The sequence below is a fragment of the Pararge aegeria genome, chromosome 2, assembly GCF_905163445.1.
Source record: "Pararge aegeria chromosome 2, ilParAegt1.1, whole genome shotgun sequence".
Lineage (NCBI taxonomy): Eukaryota > Metazoa > Arthropoda > Insecta > Lepidoptera > Nymphalidae > Pararge > Pararge aegeria.
The window spans coordinates 6,158,094-6,176,190 of NC_053181.1; the positions used below are offsets into that span (position 1 = coordinate 6,158,094).

Below are 18,097 nucleotides of genomic sequence, written 5' to 3' on the forward strand. Positions count from 1 at the left end.
GTCGAGGCTTCAATCAAGCCAAGTCTTGGGTTTCATTCCCAAAATTGGAAAAATGTTTGTGTGATGAACAATGTTTTTCAGTATATGGGTTTTATTTCCAAATATAATAAGTATTTAACAATCATAACACAAGCAATGTTTAACTTTGGGGCTGGATGGTGTGTATTGATGTAATATTTAAAAACATTTATTTATTTTTAATTTGGTGACCTTTAAGATTGCACGAAATTATTTCTCAGTCCTTGAAAGATCTCTGATAGACCCAATACAACAAAATAGTGACGGTACAAATGGTTTGCAATAAATTAAGTATTTCTTAGTCCTTGAGTGATGTCTTCTTGGTCTAATACAACCAAATAGTGATCGTTAAAATGGTTTGCAAGCAATTATGTCTCAGTCCTTGAGCAATGACTGATGGGCCCTGAACCTGATATGTCTGAATATGCCTTAAGTGGTAGGTACCTAACATCTATACGTAGCTACCTATTACCAAGCAGAATATCCGGTTTTGGACTAACCTGATACTGTACGTGTGTAGAATCCACAAATTACTATGCAAGCAAAATGTCGCTTTGTATACCATGCAATTTAATTCTCATACCAGTTTTTAAATGTGGCGATGCTCGCGTATTTTCCATTTACATAACTTTACTACAGTGACCTGCATTTACAATATTTTGCCAACTAAGACGACAGATTCAGTTCATAGTCCACGAAATATGTAAATTACTTTATAACCGTTTAGTGAAGAATATTTACAATTTAAATCACTGGATAACTGAGTATTCTATGATACGTTTTATTTTAAGCAATAACTTAATTAAGTATCTAACAGTTCACGAGTCGCTATTTTTGATGAGATTTTAGTTTATTTAATAACTCCTTTTAAGAGGTCGGAGAAGGATAATTAAAAACTCTAACGTGTCGAATTCTTAATAATAATATAAAATAACCAGAAAAAAGATTCAAATACTAAAATTACCAACATATAAAGTCGACCAACAAAACAGAAAATTTTCCAGACGAGTTTTCGTGACGTAATCTAACTTGATATGTTTCAAGCTACAGTGAGGGGAGTCTAGTGGAGTAACAAACTCTAGTACCTTTTAAGGTTAGAACTTAAATATTATTTCTTTACAAAGTACAAAAGTAAATAGGTTATAGGCAGTGGCGTGCACTTCATAATGCACAAAAGCACTGCATACCCTAAAATTGATATATATCTCGTAGAGCAGGAGGAGTTTTGCCGTTTTATGTAAATAGGGTTAGAATTTTTTATCTATGCAACATATTCTATTTTAATTTTTAGCATTTGAAAGATTATTGAAAAGTATACGAGTATCTAGCAGATAATAGCAAATGAATTAAAAAAATTGTAATCTGATGTCTCCACTAACTTATTATTGTCATTTGTGGGCTTTTATCGCAAACGCTGGAAAATCACGAGATTAAGTTAATGTACCGACTACGTAATTATTGATCACTACAAACTGCTCCACCTTAGTATCGACGTAACACACGTGGGAAGCCAATGCGGGGCGCTAGTTACTTGAAAAGAATATAAGTCGATCCAACTGAAAAATCGAAGGTAATAATTTTCAATTCCGGAACACGAAAGCGTCACTATTTTCCAATAACGTCATCGTGGGAATCCACGACGTGTCCAGTACAAAGACACACCATGACGTCGCATCGCGTACGATGTAAAAACTGACGTATAAATAGGTTGGAAGCGCGAATCCTGCGCCAGTGAACAAGATGGGACTTTATAGTGTAGTGAGCGTGTTAGCGCTTGTGGCCTTAACCCAAGCTTCAGTAAACGATAATGACATTGAAGGCGGGGAAAGAGTTGTGCTGGTTGCGCCGGTTCTAGCGCCGCCCAGGGACTCAAGGACTCATGAGCGGTCGCGCCAGTTCCCGATATTAGTGCTCCTTGCTCAGAGGAATCCGCCGCCGAAGGAGCCCCAGGCTAAATCGTTGGGGGTGAATCCACAGCCTATTTATGTTCAGGTAACTTGATGATGCTATTTTTAGATTGAGTATGATCGTTTTATTCTTTAAACTGGATTTCATCCTTTAGAGTCCGCATCGGAATAACGTGGTAATTTCAAGCTACCTACCTACCAAGCTGTTTATTATCTACTTGAGATTAGTTAGGATAACGCGAAAAGTTTCATCATTTGATTACTTTGTAATTTATTTACATTAAATTTCAATGATTTTTAAAATTTTAAAGCAATTAGAAACGTAATCTTAAGTATATACAGTGGCTAAATTAAGTTATTATAATAAAAAAAAGATAAATTACATAAAGTAAATCAATTTATTATACTACAAAAGAACACTAAAAAATTTGAAAAATAATTCGTTATTAAAATTCTTAAAAAAGTATTTAGAACTATTTTTCCTTTTTATATTTCAATAATCATCTAATCACGGTTTTAAAAAAAACTGGAATATATTATAACGTATAATAGAAATACAGAAGTGAATAAGTAACTTTTCTTCCGTTGGCAAAAAGGTAGAGCCTTGCGATTGGTTTCGTATGGGATTCATTTATTATAACAGTAGCAGTGGCGTGACAGGATTTTTGACCAGAGAATGCATAAAGAAGGAAGATGCCATAAAATGGGAAAATCCTTCGCATTTATGAGTTATACAAAAATTGTAGGATAGGTAGTGCTTTTCTGCATGTATGAAGTGCACGCCACTGACCAGTAGGATGTTTATTTAAGCTCTTTTAGCATCGCATAATAACCTAATAATAACACAATGGGTCATGATCAATGGTGTTGTTACATATTTGAGAATTTGTCTATAATGACCCATGAATCGATTTGCCGAGTGTTAGTTAAACTTTCCGTAAGAGGAAGATCAAATTTTCGTAGTTTCTTAGTTTATTATTTTCGTTAGAGTGAGTTTGTTTGTTGTTGTTAGTAATTAACTTGGTAATTTTTTAAATGTGCTTTATTTGTCGGCTAGGTGCCCTGAAACTATATTTTCAAATAAGGTTTTTATAATTTTTATTAGTGTTTTACCAACACTTGGAGGAATTATCAATTTTATAAATTTAAAAATGCATACTCATGGCGCATGTTCAAATCCTGTCGGGACGAAAATTTTAGGTTTTTATTTAGTTCTTTTATTTTTGCAGAAATTAGAAGACCAACAGAGATCCGGTCAATTGAATAGACAAAAGCGTCATCTGCATAAGCTGTTAGGACTAGGGCTTGGAGGCGGAGGTGGCGGCATTTCGTTTGGCGGCGGTTTCGGATATGGCGGAGGTGGTGGATATGGCGGAAACGGTGGATATGGCGGAAACGGTGGCTATGGCGGAGGAAGTGGCTATACAGGTGGCTACGAGGGCGGATATGGAGGACATGGCGGATATGGTGGCGGCCACGGAGGATACCAAGAGCCCACCAAGACCATTGTCGTGAAAGTTGTGAAAGAACACGGTGTGTATTATTTATCTTGAACAGGTAGGGGGCAGGTTTATCTTAAAATGAAGGGGCATCGGGTCGTGTCCGACAGGATGGGGCTCTTGCCGTTTGACATCAATTTACACGACCCGGCAGGGTGATTACGTATCTCGCTACAGGTTTGCTACAGGCGTGAATCTTGCAATCACTGCTGTCAAATGTCACTTTTGTTTATTTATTGTATGGAAAAGTGACGTTTGAAAGCAGTGATTGCAAGATTTACGCCTGTCGCAAACCTTACAAGATTTACGCCTGTCGCAAACCTGTCGCGAGATGCGTAATCACCCTGCCGGAGGTAAATGAGGTCGGGGGAATATTTCCTTAAATCGGGAATGAACTGATCTCTACGTGATTAAATCGGGGAAGCCACAAGTAGCCGGGAGCCTTGGGTTTGAAAATAACTACCCTCTAAAAAACCTATGTCCAGCAGTAAACGTCTTTCCGTTGAGGTGTTACTAATAATTAAACTTATAAGTTCGCCTTGATAAAAACTTGCGCTGTAAGGCATAAATACTATGATAAATATAACCTTCCTTCTTTTTTTCGATCTCTCTTGCGCAGCGGTTAGCGCTGTGGTTTTAAGTTGGAGGTCCCGGGTCCGATTCCTGGCGGGGGGGAGATTTGAGAATTTATTATTTCAAAAATTGTTCTGGTCTGGATGGTTATATCAAACCTTCTTTTACAGGCCATCACAGTCATGGCGGATATGAAGGTGGCCATAGAGGAGGCAACTACGGAGGCAACTTTGGCAGCGGCCATAGTAACGGCGGCTTTGACGGAGGATATGGCGGGGGTTATGGCTTCGGATTCGGCGGGGGTGGCGGCGGCGGCGGTGGCGGTGGCGGCGGCGGCGGTGGCGGCTTCGGTGGTTACGGTGGCGGTGGCGGCGGCGGTGGTGGCGGCGGTGGTTACAGTGGCGGCTCTGAAGGTGGAAACGGGGTATATGGCGGCAATAATTTTGTACAGCCGAGTCATGGAGGCTGCGGAGGTGGGTGCGGGGGTAATTACGGCGGGGATAAATCCTCAGCCACCGCTACCGTTACTGCGACAGCAACGGCGAATGCTCAATCTGGGTAAGTTATCCTTCGAGTTATAAGCTTAAATCTCAAGTTCTTACTTCAAAATTAAGAGACATGTTTCTACATTAAGGTGATAAGAAATCAAGTGGGAAATCATTAGCCTTAGTACAAGATTTGGCGGCCGGCGCAGTGGGCAGCGACCCTGCTGAGTCCATGGCCGCGGGTTCGATTCCCACAACTGGAACATGTTTGTGTGATGAACATGAATGTTTTTGTCTGGGTGTTTATATAAGTATTTATGTATATTATTCAAAAAATATTAATCAGTCCCCTTAGTACCCATAACACAAGCTATGCTTACTTTAAGGTTAGATGGCGATGTGTTTATTGTCGTAGTATATTTATTTAGTATCTATCTATTTATATGATTTTCACGCTTGCAATCGAGGAGTCCCTTACGAGTTTAGAAATACTTGAACATCACGGTAAAATGGATCTCATTATTGTTGTATTTAACTCATTTGCCTAAATAACGTCAGGCTTGTGGCAGAACGATATCAAAATAAGAATCACACGTGCCTAAGGGATTTTCGATTTTAAAACGAGTTACATTAGGCCCATTTTAAATTGGCGGTAAAGAGTCTGATATTCGAAAACGACTATTCGATTGCAACCTAGCAAATCGCACACTAAGGCTTCAGAGCATAACAACAAGATAAATGATATTTAATCAGGCCCATAATAATTGTTTTTACCAACATAAAGTGTGTTTGATTGGATGGGTGACTTTACCAACGGTTAAAAAAAAAGGTTGTAACGAGAATTTCATCAATTTGATCAATCAATCAAGATATATTCTGTATATATAGTGAACTTCCCTACGTAAACCAAAAACCCCCCCTGCCAAATTACCAATTAAAATTTTTGTGTTTTCCTTATTTTAACATTGCTTCTGCAATTATCCGAAAACTTATTTAACGATATGGCGTAAAAGAGCCGAAAGTATTTTTTTTTTATTTCGGATAATCCTTCCTTCTTTAATTCCTTTCACAATAATATCTTCATAGCTAAGCTCAAATAAAAATGTATAAAATATTTTTGTTGACATTTGTTGTTGTTTGTTACAGGTATGGAAAACGTAAATAATCTTTTGGAAGACATAACCAATGGATTACATTTGAAAACCAAATCACCTAATTCTCATAATGTTAATTGTACCGACACGTGAGAGCTTTTATGTTTATTGCTCTGTGATTCTGATTAGGATTTTAAACCAAATAGCTTTAGTTATTTAAAGCAATTACTAACAACTTGCATACAAATTTACTGCCAATTGTGTATGCTTCTGTGATCGAGTATAGGACGTGATGACAGAATGCTAAAGAGTTGCGTGTTTGCTCATTGGTGTAACAGCCCGTTCCCACTTGCCAGTTGTCAGGTGTCGGGACGGACATGTGTATTATATATTTGTACCAATCTACTGACATAGAGAAATAGAATTATTTAATGAATATAATACAAGGAAACGACTCTCGAGAAATTTTAGTAGAAGGCACCAAGAATTGTAACGATTTCGCATTTTGACTTTCGGGTGTCGGGTGCTTTGGTGGCCAAACATTTTCTATGTAGCTGTTCGATATCTAATCTACATCGAAAATCCATTACTGATGCTCGTCTCGTGCAAAGTAACGAAAAGGGGCTTTAGGGTCGATGCTTTTTTAGTAGATCGCAAGTCGGACCTGCGACATCCTAAAAAACAGGTTCCGACACCCGACAAGTGGGAATGAGCGCTTAGCTCTTAGTTTGCATTAATTTGAAAAAAGAATGAGAAAAACTTCTATAATTACCACTTTAAATGCTTCTCGAGGCCCGTACCCCCGCTTGGCTAAGGTCAAACGATGAGTAAAACGACACCTATATTTAAAATCAATGCAAACTATTATGAGTAAAAAAATTGTCTGATTACAATTTTGTTTTATGCCTAAGTACCTATTAATAATATTAATGTAATATAGTTATGATATACCTATCTGCGTTTAATTATTACCACTACGATTTCATTGTTTGTTCGCGATACAACAACTTTACTTTTATTCAAAATTAACCACTTAAATTAACTAAGTAAAAATATATAACATCGGTAAGTAGGTATTATTATTTTTGCGAATTGTGAATATCAATATTATTACCGTGCATTCGTAGAAATATAGTAAGATACCTAGATGCTCAATTCTGTGAATAAAAAACATACGTGAAGTAGCAAAATGTTTTATTCCATAGATAAGAAATTATTCTTCAATAATATTGACAAACGAATCCTAAACGAACACTCCATAGATTTTGCATAATGTCAATAATATTGAACGTGTGCGAGGTTATGAAGAATTGGTTAAAAAATATTGTCAATAATATTGGCTGTGCTCGCGCAGCCGTGACAACGAGAATATTTTACGACTCTAGACAAAAAAAAACATAATTATACCTATAATATAACAGCTACAGACAATCTGAAACGATACATTCGAAAGTAGCTGTATTTGTCAGTTACTTTTTCACGTCAAAATTGCTAAGAGGTTTCGTTAAAATTTAGCAAAACGAATCACATCAAATCAAATGTAATCAAAATACACTTTATTATACACCAAAACCAAATCATTAAAAAAAAAAAAATTCAAATAAAGAAAGAAAGGTACAATAGGCGGCCTTATCGCTTAAAAGCGATCTCTACCAGGCCACCTACCACATCAAATTGAGTACATGAAGTTAAGAAGATGAGTTAGGGTGTACAGAACATAATACTTAAATAATTTACATAAATTACAAAAATAAATAATAATAATAATAAATTAAATAAAATATACTTACTTCATATACGTACACATATAATATAAAAAAATATAAGAAAATATTTACAATAATATATACCTACATATAGGACATCAGTTAGTAGTTGGGTATACATAATATAATTCAGCAACATACTGTGACATCATTGTGAAAACCTACACAAGAGCTTATAAAATTATAATGAGCTCGCTAGTAATTTATCATCTCTGATTCATTCTATGAAACAACCGTGCCATAAATATCAAGAAGCTAACCACAGACCGATTATATGAATTATCTTAGCATACTAATATATTTATTACCTAGGTACGTCATGTGGATGTAGGGGGCGACTGGACCGATTTATATCCCTTCAACGGATTTATTCCCCGGTTATATCCACTGATAAGCTATACAATTTACTTGTCCACCTGCCAAAGCACGGCGACCGGGAAACGAAAAAAATTAACACGTATTATTATTTCTACCAGTTGCATTCCAATTTTATTCCTAACAGGTGTTAGGGATACGGTTGTTATTTAAACCAAAACCCGTAATCGGTTACTTCGCGACAAGACTCGCTTGGCGGCACGTCTTTGACGATAAGGTGGTAACTAACAACGGCCGAAGCCTCCAACTAGACAGATCCCAAATCGTAGTCTGTTCAATTTCATACTGTCTTGGAATTTTACATTTAGGCTTTTATTATTTTTACTTGTGCTTTTTATGTGAATACTTGTTCGTTGAATAAATAGTTTTTCTATTTTATTCTTATGGTATTATAATAATTACGAATATAAATAATAATTACATGTTAAAGGAAATTTGAAATGAAAAATATGACCAGATAAACGAAAGTAAAATAGACACTATTTTTATAACGCGAAGTGATCATTGTGCCCTGTATCTATTTATAAAACAGGATCCAACGTTATTACGTTCTGTACTAAAATATCAACGATACCTTTTTTTCGTGGGGATATCCTCACGAAAAAAAAGGTATCATTGTCACGAAATATCAATATTTAGCATAAAATCTGTTCGACGTATTTACTACATAAAGTACGAAAAAACATTTTCTGCCATAGTCAACATACAGAACCTATCACTACGGCATGGCATGGCACTTCGATATTGAATGCCAAATTATTGAATGCAAAATGTGGATGTTCGACGCACGCGGCGAATAAAGGCGACCGCATCTAAGCGAATGGACTTTATATTTCAGTGCCAATTTGACGTTTCCAGTTTATTCTCCATGGACCAGTGTAACTATGATAACTTATACTATGGAATCCTGACATATTTAGGAGTTTTTTTTTTTATAACTTTATATAAATTACTTATTGGTATCGAAGCTATTTATACATAAATGTTTACGCGTGGCCGCTATTTTGGAAAAATAAAAGCAGGATCCTGGACCTCCCCCTTAAAAGATTACAGCACTCACCAATGCGTCAAGGTGATTTTATAGTTATTATATACTCCTTCTATTCTCACCATAAAAAACACCATGGACCATTAGCTCGTCTATTTATGGCTATCATTTTAATTAAATTGAACGCAGTAATTGAATATTTCTCATGAATGGAGCCGGATACAAAGTGTTATAGACAGATGGGTGTAAAAACCACTATATTATTATTGGAAAATAAACTGACATTCCGCTTCGTCCTTGTAGCACCATTATCACGTAGATGCTTAACAATATATGTGATATGTAATTATCGGTCTGTCTATAATATATCTAAAAAAATTGATAATACAAACTTTGAATAACATATTAAAAGTTACCTTCGATATTTTTCCGTATATACGTATATAGTAGGGTTCTGTCAGTATGTCTATTGTCTAGTGTCATACGGTCTTTAATATAATACAAAAAAATATTTTCTCATTTTTCATTATCATATTATCATCGTCCAAAGGCGTGCGTAGGGGTTTTAACCAGGGTAGGCATAAGGAAGGTGGCATAAAATGGAGAAATTCTCCTTCTATATACGTTGTATTGAATATTTAGGGTAGGCAGTAAATTTGTGCACGCCGCTGTCATCATCAACCCATTACCGATCCACTATAGTGCAAGGGTCTCCTCGCAGAATGTGAAAGGTTTAGGTCGTAGTCCACCAAGTGCGGATTGGTAAACATTGAGGTAATTGTTCTCAAGGAGAAACAATAAAATATAAAGAACTTTCACCATGTTTTCATCGCCTAAATTAAATAAAATCGCACATAAGGGTGCCGAACCCTTTCCCCCGGAAAGGGAAGCTGAAGCCTTACGCAGTAAGAAAAAAATATTTTTTCTCATTCTCATTTTTAAATTCCACGCTCATAATCCAAGATATTAGGCACGCGACCGTTCTTGTGCTCTTTTTATGATGACCCTATTAAGTTTAGTCTGTACCTACCTCGCTGAAGTTATATGAATAAAGATCGAACAAGTTTGAATTTAGCCCGGTTATACAGTTTTTTTTTTTAACCAACATAGAAATTTCATGCGGCTATGTTGGCATTTAATTAAACGAAACAAATATTTTCACCTTCTCAATTATGATAAATGAACCAACGTTTAATATTATCAAATTATTCCCTATTCATAATGAGTTATTAACATAAATATATAATAATAAAAATTCGAAAATAAATCCTTTATTATATTTTTCTATACAGCGAACGATGCTGGCTGTATATCAGTTAACCTTTGCGCGCGTAACAAAAACCATCGCGCCATTTTCCGTAATTAAAATTTTGTTAAGATTTTCGCTTTTTAGTCTATTATTAATAATTTAAAATGCCCAGTTTCAATTGGGAAGTAGAGCAATAGTAGATTTTACTCCGTCGGGAATAAATTATTATGAGAGGGAAGAACCGGGAGTGAATAACCTATTTCAACCCAAATCTAGAGAGCAGCCAACGAAACTTTCATACAGTGGGAAAATAGCAAAAATGGTAATTTTCTGAGAACTTATTTAAAACTTTATCCTGTTTTTTTCCTCGCAAGTGTGATGAAACGCGTTCTTATGGTTCATTACTTATTACACTCTCGGCTTTTATAAACTTCTTAGCTAAAGGCGAGCTCACGTGCCTAATACCGTAAAATGCAATATAACCATACTTGATGCCTAAAACTAGCAAACGTCTCAAGCAAGTGGCCCAAGCATTGACATCGTAGATTTTTCCACTCTTTTTGTAAAATGTACTTAAATTGGACCTCTCTCGCTCTACATTTTCCACATTAACATTAAAATAAAATTCTGAAGTTAAGAATTTGTGATAGGTCCACCTGTACTTTTATTAATAGGGAATTGAGGATTGACCATGTCTCAGTTCCGTAAGTCATCACTGGCAACACGCACTGTTCTTCAGGCACTGAGGGATTTTGGACGACAAGATCTCTGTGCAGCGTTCGGAAAACTGCGTTTCCGAACGCTGCCCAGCAGTGGACGGCGATTGGTTGACATGATGATGATGATGCGGATTGACCTACCACGCTGCTCTAATGCGTGTTTGCGGGCACACGTGAAAATGTCTCTGTAATAATGAATATCAGTTACTATTATTATTATTATTATTTATTATTAAGTGCTTCCGTGCCTTGGAACGTAAGAATATCTACCTAAAGGCCAAATTCGGACTTGAGTTGAAGTTCTGAGCGATTCTCACCTTTTAAATGTTTTATAGCAACAATTTTGTTTAGAGGAATTGCTCGCTTAAAATAATAGGTACCTATAGATTATTGTGTGCGAGGCATTCATTATTCTTACGTATTATTATTACGTATACCTTAGTATTGTTTGATATTTTATTTTATATTATAATTTAAAAAAGTATAATTTTTACTGCTTTGAATTTTACTAATTATAAAACTTTCAGTTTACCCAAATACTATTTATCTACCTGCTTTCTGAATGCATATAAACGTGCATATATATGTGTTTACCAATATACATACAAACACCGTCGCATCACCTTAAAAAAGGGCTGTTCGTCTCATAACGTTCGGACCACATGCTATATTCATCTCATAATTTTCATTTTTACATCTTTTCCTGTACGATGAATCTAGAATTTATACAGACACACTAGTTCATGTGAAGATACTCTAAGGAGTTAGTCAGATTAGCAAATAACATAACCAAAGCACATTAATAGGTCATAGGTAGTAGATACCTATGCCAAAAAATATAATGAAAATAAAAAAAAGAAAATAAAAAAATATTAATTTTGAAATATCTAGGTTTATCTAACCTAGGTTTTTTTTTCGACGTGACCTAGATTCGAACCTGTGCTACATGCTTTGATACGGTAGAAAATTTTCGCATAGACATTCGACTGGGAGCGTGGCGTCTCCTGTAATCCGGCTACTCGGAGGTCGGGTGCGGAGGATGGTTTGAGGTCGGGAGTCCTGATATTGAGTGGCTCATGTTGACTGGACGTCCACACTAAGCCCGGTATTAATATGGACTCCCTGGAGGAATCTGGGGAGTGCAGGTTAACTAAGGAGAGGCGAACCGGGCCAGAGGGGAAACCCAGCAGCCAAAAGTCTCCGTATCGGGCAGTAGTGGGATAGCGGCCGGGAGTGAGTGCTCATTAACAGCCCAACCAATACAATCAGACCTGTTCCTTTTGCTTTAATTTTATTATACCAAAAATAAAGCTACTCTTAACCGAAGATTACGGAAATCAACTATTATTTTTACAAGTAGGTCGAAAGAAATTGCCTTCTGTAAATAGTTTTTTGTAATTTGACGCGAATATGTCTAATATTGTCGGGCCATTACCGGCAATTTACAGTCAAAGAATTTTCAGAACAAATGGTATTGTTTAGTAGTTGATTTTTTTCATTTATCAGGAAAACGAATGATTCCCGCAATCGGAAGGCAGATCGTTTTAGATGTAGATAACAAATGCTTATTTTCAAATTCCCCGGGGACGTTACCCTGGTAAAACCTGTTTTTAACCCTGGTCCAGGATAAAAGTACCATACCTATGCCCATTTCCTAATGGATCTAAGTTATATACCTACCTCTCTTTTTGAGCTGTGTTTTAAGCCATTGGTTGCTTGGAATAGATCGCTATCTAGCGGTAAAGCCGCCAAATCGTGTAGGTACTTTGTGTTAAATTTTTATTTAAAATATTTCTATATGTTTATGTTAAAGTGAATTTGTTCATTCATTTCTATATGTTTATGTTAAAGTGAATTTGTTCATTCATGTGCCAAATTTTATCCAGATCGGTGCAGTCATTGAGCCGAACGTAAATGGACATAATATACTTACTTTTTATACCAGAAATGTACCCGAGAACCGTAAACGAGAATGTAATACATAATCTTTGGAACTAATGCATGGCACTTTATAGGTAAAACCAACTTGACAGTATTGCATCCTGGATACAACCAGTATCCTTTCCAGGCCAAGAAACAAGCGATTTTTAAGAAACGAAACGCATACACGAAGTCACGGGCAATAGCTAGTTTTACATAAAAGGAAAAACATGAAACGATCAGTAAATAATTCTAAGTATCTTATTGCTCTCTGACCCTCTGGACCGGCAAAGTGAACTAAAAACAATAATATATTTAGGTATTATGAAAGTTGATAAACTTACAAAATTGTCACTAGGTATTCAACAGTGGGTAAATACTTTAATTGTTATGATCGATATTTTCATAAACAATGAGTAATACTTTACTATCTATTATATTACTGAGTTACAGCAACTACGGAGTTTCTTGCCGGCTCTCCTCGGTAGAATCTGCTTTCCGAACCGATGGTAGAGTAACTACAAACTTACGAGTATATACTTGACGGTTCAAAAGTGCTTATAAAGTAGGCCTACTTGAAATTTTGAATTTTGTATTTATTGTGTCGCGCATTGATGCCCTACCTCAATTATTACCGAAAGAATCTACCTTTAAGAACTAAAGCCAACTTCTGAAAATAATAAATGTATAAAAACAGAATGAGGGTAACCACGAATCTGGTAAAATAAAAATTGTTTAATTTCGGGTCAAATAATGCATTTCTGCACATAACGTGCTGGCTATCAGACATTTATTACTCACTATAATCGGACACTAACTACCTATGTACCTAACATGGTCCAAAAAAATCAATCAAGATTAACCATAATTATTTAAAATAAGTATGTAATGGTATTTTGGCAAAAAAAGTTAGTGACGGACGAACCTACGAGCGTAACTGCAGTGGCGTGGACTTCATATATGCACAAAAGTACTGCTTGCCGGAATTAAACGGCGAATTTTTGCCGTTTTATGCAATTTTCCTGGTGTATGCATACCCTTGTAAGAAACCCAGTGCACGCCTCTTGGTAACGGTTAATAAATATTATTTTGCTCTAGTATTAATAATTAATTATCATATTTTTTATTCAAAAAAGTATATTAAACATTTGCATGGAAATTCTTGTTCGAAATGAATTTATAAGGATAAAGAAGAAGAGATTGACAAGGAAACATCTCTTCAGAGTTTATACTCGGTTAGCAAATGATCTTTGTCAGTGGGAGAAGTTGAAACATAATGAAATAAAAAACAACCGATGAAAATTAAACTCAACTTTAAACAACTGCAACCCCAGATCTACGATTTCTACGAACCGGGGCAGAAACTTGATAGTGGCCCTTTTCTCCAGTGTTTGAGATAAATTAATTAAAAAAACTCACAAATATACAATGGTTGGCCTGAGTGGTGCCTTTTTACTACAAGACGACAATGAGCCAACCAGGCTTCCGTATGCTACTTAGGCGCTTTGTGAAGAAAGTTTTTTATTTTTAATCGAGGCTATCCCTGAAACTGCCACTTGGGGTACCCGGTTTGCACCCTCTCCCCTGAATCGGGATCCCCCAAATATATTTAATTGGTTTTGACAGAGTTCATCAATCACTGTTTGTACATGCCCAAAGGATATCTCAAGAACTCCATGGGATCGCTTGACAGATTCTGACTTGGTGGCTATGCGATCAGCTCGTAAATAGGTATACACCTTCGAACAATAATATAAGTTTTCGACATCGACCCACCATTAACGGGTTTATACGTGCATAGGTACATAAAATTGAACACTAGGTAGAACCAGGAGAGAGTGAAATAAATATGTAATATGAAATATTTTGTGGCAGCGGCCATCTTGGACCAATTTTCAATAAACATAGCTAAGTAGGTACACTAATTCACCTTTCAAACTAAAAAAGAACAAACTCAAAATCATCCGTTCGCAAAATATGATACCACAAACACACACACACACACACAGACCCATGCATTCACCCCCTGGTTTTTGCGTCGGTAGTTAAAAATACACACAGTCAAACATAGGCTTTCGCGCGTTTATGAATTGTAAATTGTCTACGCGTCGAAAATGCCATTTCTTTTACGATTTTACTGTCGCTTTATACACAAAAGCGGTAATTTATCTCGAAAAAAGGGCGCCTTCACGAATAGGAAACAGTAAATCGATGTAATGTTATAGTCGTGTGTACACGGATCATTTGGCTTGTCTATGAAGGGACCGCGGTCAACGCTCCAAAGGTCGTCGTACCTGAATTGCCGTCCTTAGGTATAATTGGCCTACCCAACCACTAGATAGAGTTAACAATAAGGGCTAAAATTGTATGTTGTATTACAATTTTATAAATGAGTATAAATTTGATGTGATATATTAGAGCATATTTAATACTGGAGGATGTAATTTCGACTCCACTCACCAACAATTCAATTTTAAAATAAGTCAATATAAATGAAAGACTCGTCGATGGTACAGTCACGAATACTGAAGTTTTTTGGCCACATCTCAAGGAATGAGGGGTCGATTGACAAAGGTGCACAGGTTGATGGAAAAATGACAAAAGGGCGGTCACCTACTCGATGGACAGATACGGTAAAATCTGTTACCCACATAACTGTGTTGAAATGCTTCCGTAACACTACCGACTGCCAAAGTGGAGAAAACTCACGCGGGAAGCCGTGCGATCCAATGAAGCCTATCGCCATGTAATTCATCTCAGCAACCTCGACCGATATATACATATAAAGTAACGTGCTCAGGATTCAGGAACTATTCGATCTCATCCCCTCTTCACCATTCTGACATCGCACTGCAAGTCAGCAGGCGGGTTTTCATCCCTATAATAAATATCCTAAAAACACATGGCTGGAGCTTATAACGAACTTCCGAGTTCTTTAGGAATCAGAGTCAAGTACCTATTGAAATTTTGCTTAGAGATTGCTTCCATTTAAATGCAAGTTACTTTTAAGTTCCGCAATATTTATACTATTAAGTTAAAAGTCTTTGATCTATCCGTACCTAATTAGCATTGCTATAAGAAGATACAATAATTCTATATGGGTAAGTAATCCTCAACAACACTGTAGACGTCATATGGCCGTCTAGATTCATATTAGTGCCAAAGGCTATCAGAGAAAATACTTAATATATACCTATCCATATTGTTTGTCGGTAAGCATTTCAATTAAAATTCAAAATGCATTTATTATAAGCATAGTCTGTCTGCTTGTAGTGACTACAAAATGTTCGGAAGGCAGATTTTACCAAGAAGAAGCCAGCAAGAAACTCGGCAGTTGCTCTTAACCTCTATCAAAATTTTAAAATAATAAGAATCTTTGTGATATAAGCAGATACGACTGCTACAAAACAACCTTATCCATGGTTTTTTGATATAAATCCATGATTTTTGTCTTAGTAAATCAAAGTCAAATATTTCTTTATCCAAATAGGCCCGGCCCATAGATGGCACTTTTGACACAAAAGGTTGAAATTCATTTTTAACTTATGAATTAGCCAAAATTTTATATAGGGTCTACAAAAAGAACGTGGAATAAGCTCGAAATCATTCAGTGTTTTACGAGGATCACGCTCTTACATTTGAAAGGTGTTATTTGTTAAATTGGAACAAATTCCTACGTTATTTACCTATTGTACAATTGTAAGGGCCTGAGACTTCAAGCCTAATAGTTACTCAGTAATCTTATCTAACTTACTTACTTACTCTACTAATAGGTATTCAGTAATCTTATCGTACTCTAGAATATAAGAATATAATAAGAGTTTGTTTTTTCGTTTCCTGCACATACTAATCTCAGGAACTACCTACTGGTCCGATTTTATAGTCTTTCAGTTTTGGATAGCCAATTTATCATATATAGAAGGATATAAATTATAATTTATTTTAAGGAAATCCTTAAGAAAATTGCAATAATGTCAACCAAAGCAGCAAAATATTTCTTGGCGTGCACTGTAAAAACTATTGATGAATTTTATGATACATAAATATTATGTACTACATGATTAAATTACCTGTAATTACCCACAAAATGTCCGCGATGACATATTATCATATCAAACAGTCATAGTTACCTCACAATAGAAGCTTTGGTGATCTAAAATGTTATTACTTCACTGGTAGAAACAAAATTGGGTTAGGTACATTTGTATCGCAGTATTAATTCTTATTCACATAAATAGTTTTTAAAAAGCTATTTTTAAAAACTATTACCAGAACTACGTAAGTATCCTCTCGGTTAACTTAATGGTTACTTTTGTAGTATATTTAGTGTAGTAATATTAAATATATAATATTTATATTTACTACACTAAATTCTCCTTCAAACCTTCAAAGTGAGTCTTTCTCCATTTACTGACTCCACATAACATTGCTTATTCAGCGTAATCGATATATTTTTTACTGCTACTGCCACACATCTCTGAAATAAACTATTCCTACGCGATGCTTTAAATACAATAATAAACGCGTACGATGTCGCGGACAAAAGCTAGTATTATTATATTATTACTGAATACTAACATAAACTTTGTAAAAGCTCACAAGTAATAAGTGTCTTCTCACTGTTTTTCCCTCTATTTACCAACGTTTTGTCTAGTGTATGAAAAGTCTCAAGTAAGTATATTAGTCAGTATATTTATATATCACGAGTAGAAAATAGAAAGCTTCTTATTTATAGACATGAGCTTTCTCTGAGCTCTGAGTTATGATCTTCTTCTGTAAGTATGTAGAATCCAATTGTATAATGTCAAGTTACCGAAAGAATTATGAATATAATTTAAAAAAAACTTTAGTGTGATACCAAACTCATACACTTTTTTTTTTTAAATCATGGAATGGAAATTTTATTTTATTTGTAACTGCAATATTTCGATGTCTGGATGAGAGTCTAGAACTCCAAAATCCCAAGACCCTCAGACGATATTTAGTCTCTTGGCAGCCATTTGAGCGGGATAGCGTAGTGACATGAACTTTTAAAATTTACAGGTATCCGGTACTAAAGATGATTTTAATATAAAGAGACGATACGGAATTGTGTTAAAAATCAATAGTCTTTATTGCCAGACAGTTTTCGAGGACGGTAACCAGACGCTCATAAATAATAATGAAATCTTCCTTATAGTCGAAGTATCTTATTTTTGAATAATTTATTACATTTTGTCAATAATATAGTATGAGAAAATAATATATCAACATAGGTGTACATAAAAGTACAGTACCACCCTTTTATATAAACTTAATAAACCTGCTTATCTTAACAAAATATATATATTATATATTTGCCTACTGACTTGTTTTTTGCGCAAAGGACTTTTTAGTAAATAATTATTTTAAGTAAAATTTTAAGAACTGTTATTGTGTTATCGTAACTTATAAAAATATAGTAGAACTGAAAGTGCCCATATCTTATTCATTTTAAATGTAGACATTTCACCGACTTTTCCGTC

At 35.4% G+C, this 18,097-nt stretch overlaps 1 protein-coding gene across 1 annotated transcript; it reads left to right on the forward strand.

Annotated features, from left to right (window-relative positions):
- Positions 1-1,702: 1,702 nt before the first annotated feature.
- On the forward strand, positions 1,703-6,760 carry LOC120629351 (glycine-rich protein DOT1-like). The gene is made up of 4 exons (XM_039898280.1): positions 1,703-2,010; positions 3,155-3,458; positions 4,168-4,555; positions 5,629-6,760. The coding sequence occupies exons 1-4, from the start codon at positions 1,759-1,761 to the stop codon at positions 5,645-5,647; spliced, it is 963 nt and encodes a 320-aa protein (XP_039754214.1). The 5' UTR covers positions 1,703-1,758; the 3' UTR covers positions 5,648-6,760.
- Positions 6,761-18,097: the final 11,337 nt, after the last annotated feature.

Excerpts from the sequence above, each read along its gene's own strand:
- LOC120629351 (XM_039898280.1), top strand. The coding sequence starts at position 1,759 with ATGGGACTTTATAGTGTAGTGAGCGTGTTAGCGCTTGTGGCCTTAACC. Across the intron at positions 2,011-3,154 it reads CACAGCCTATTTATGTTCAG|AAATTAGAAGACCAACAGAG; the intron begins GTAACTTGATGA and ends TTATTTTTGCAG. Across the intron at positions 3,459-4,167 it reads GAAAGTTGTGAAAGAACACG|GCCATCACAGTCATGGCGGA; the intron begins GTGTGTATTATT and ends CTTCTTTTACAG.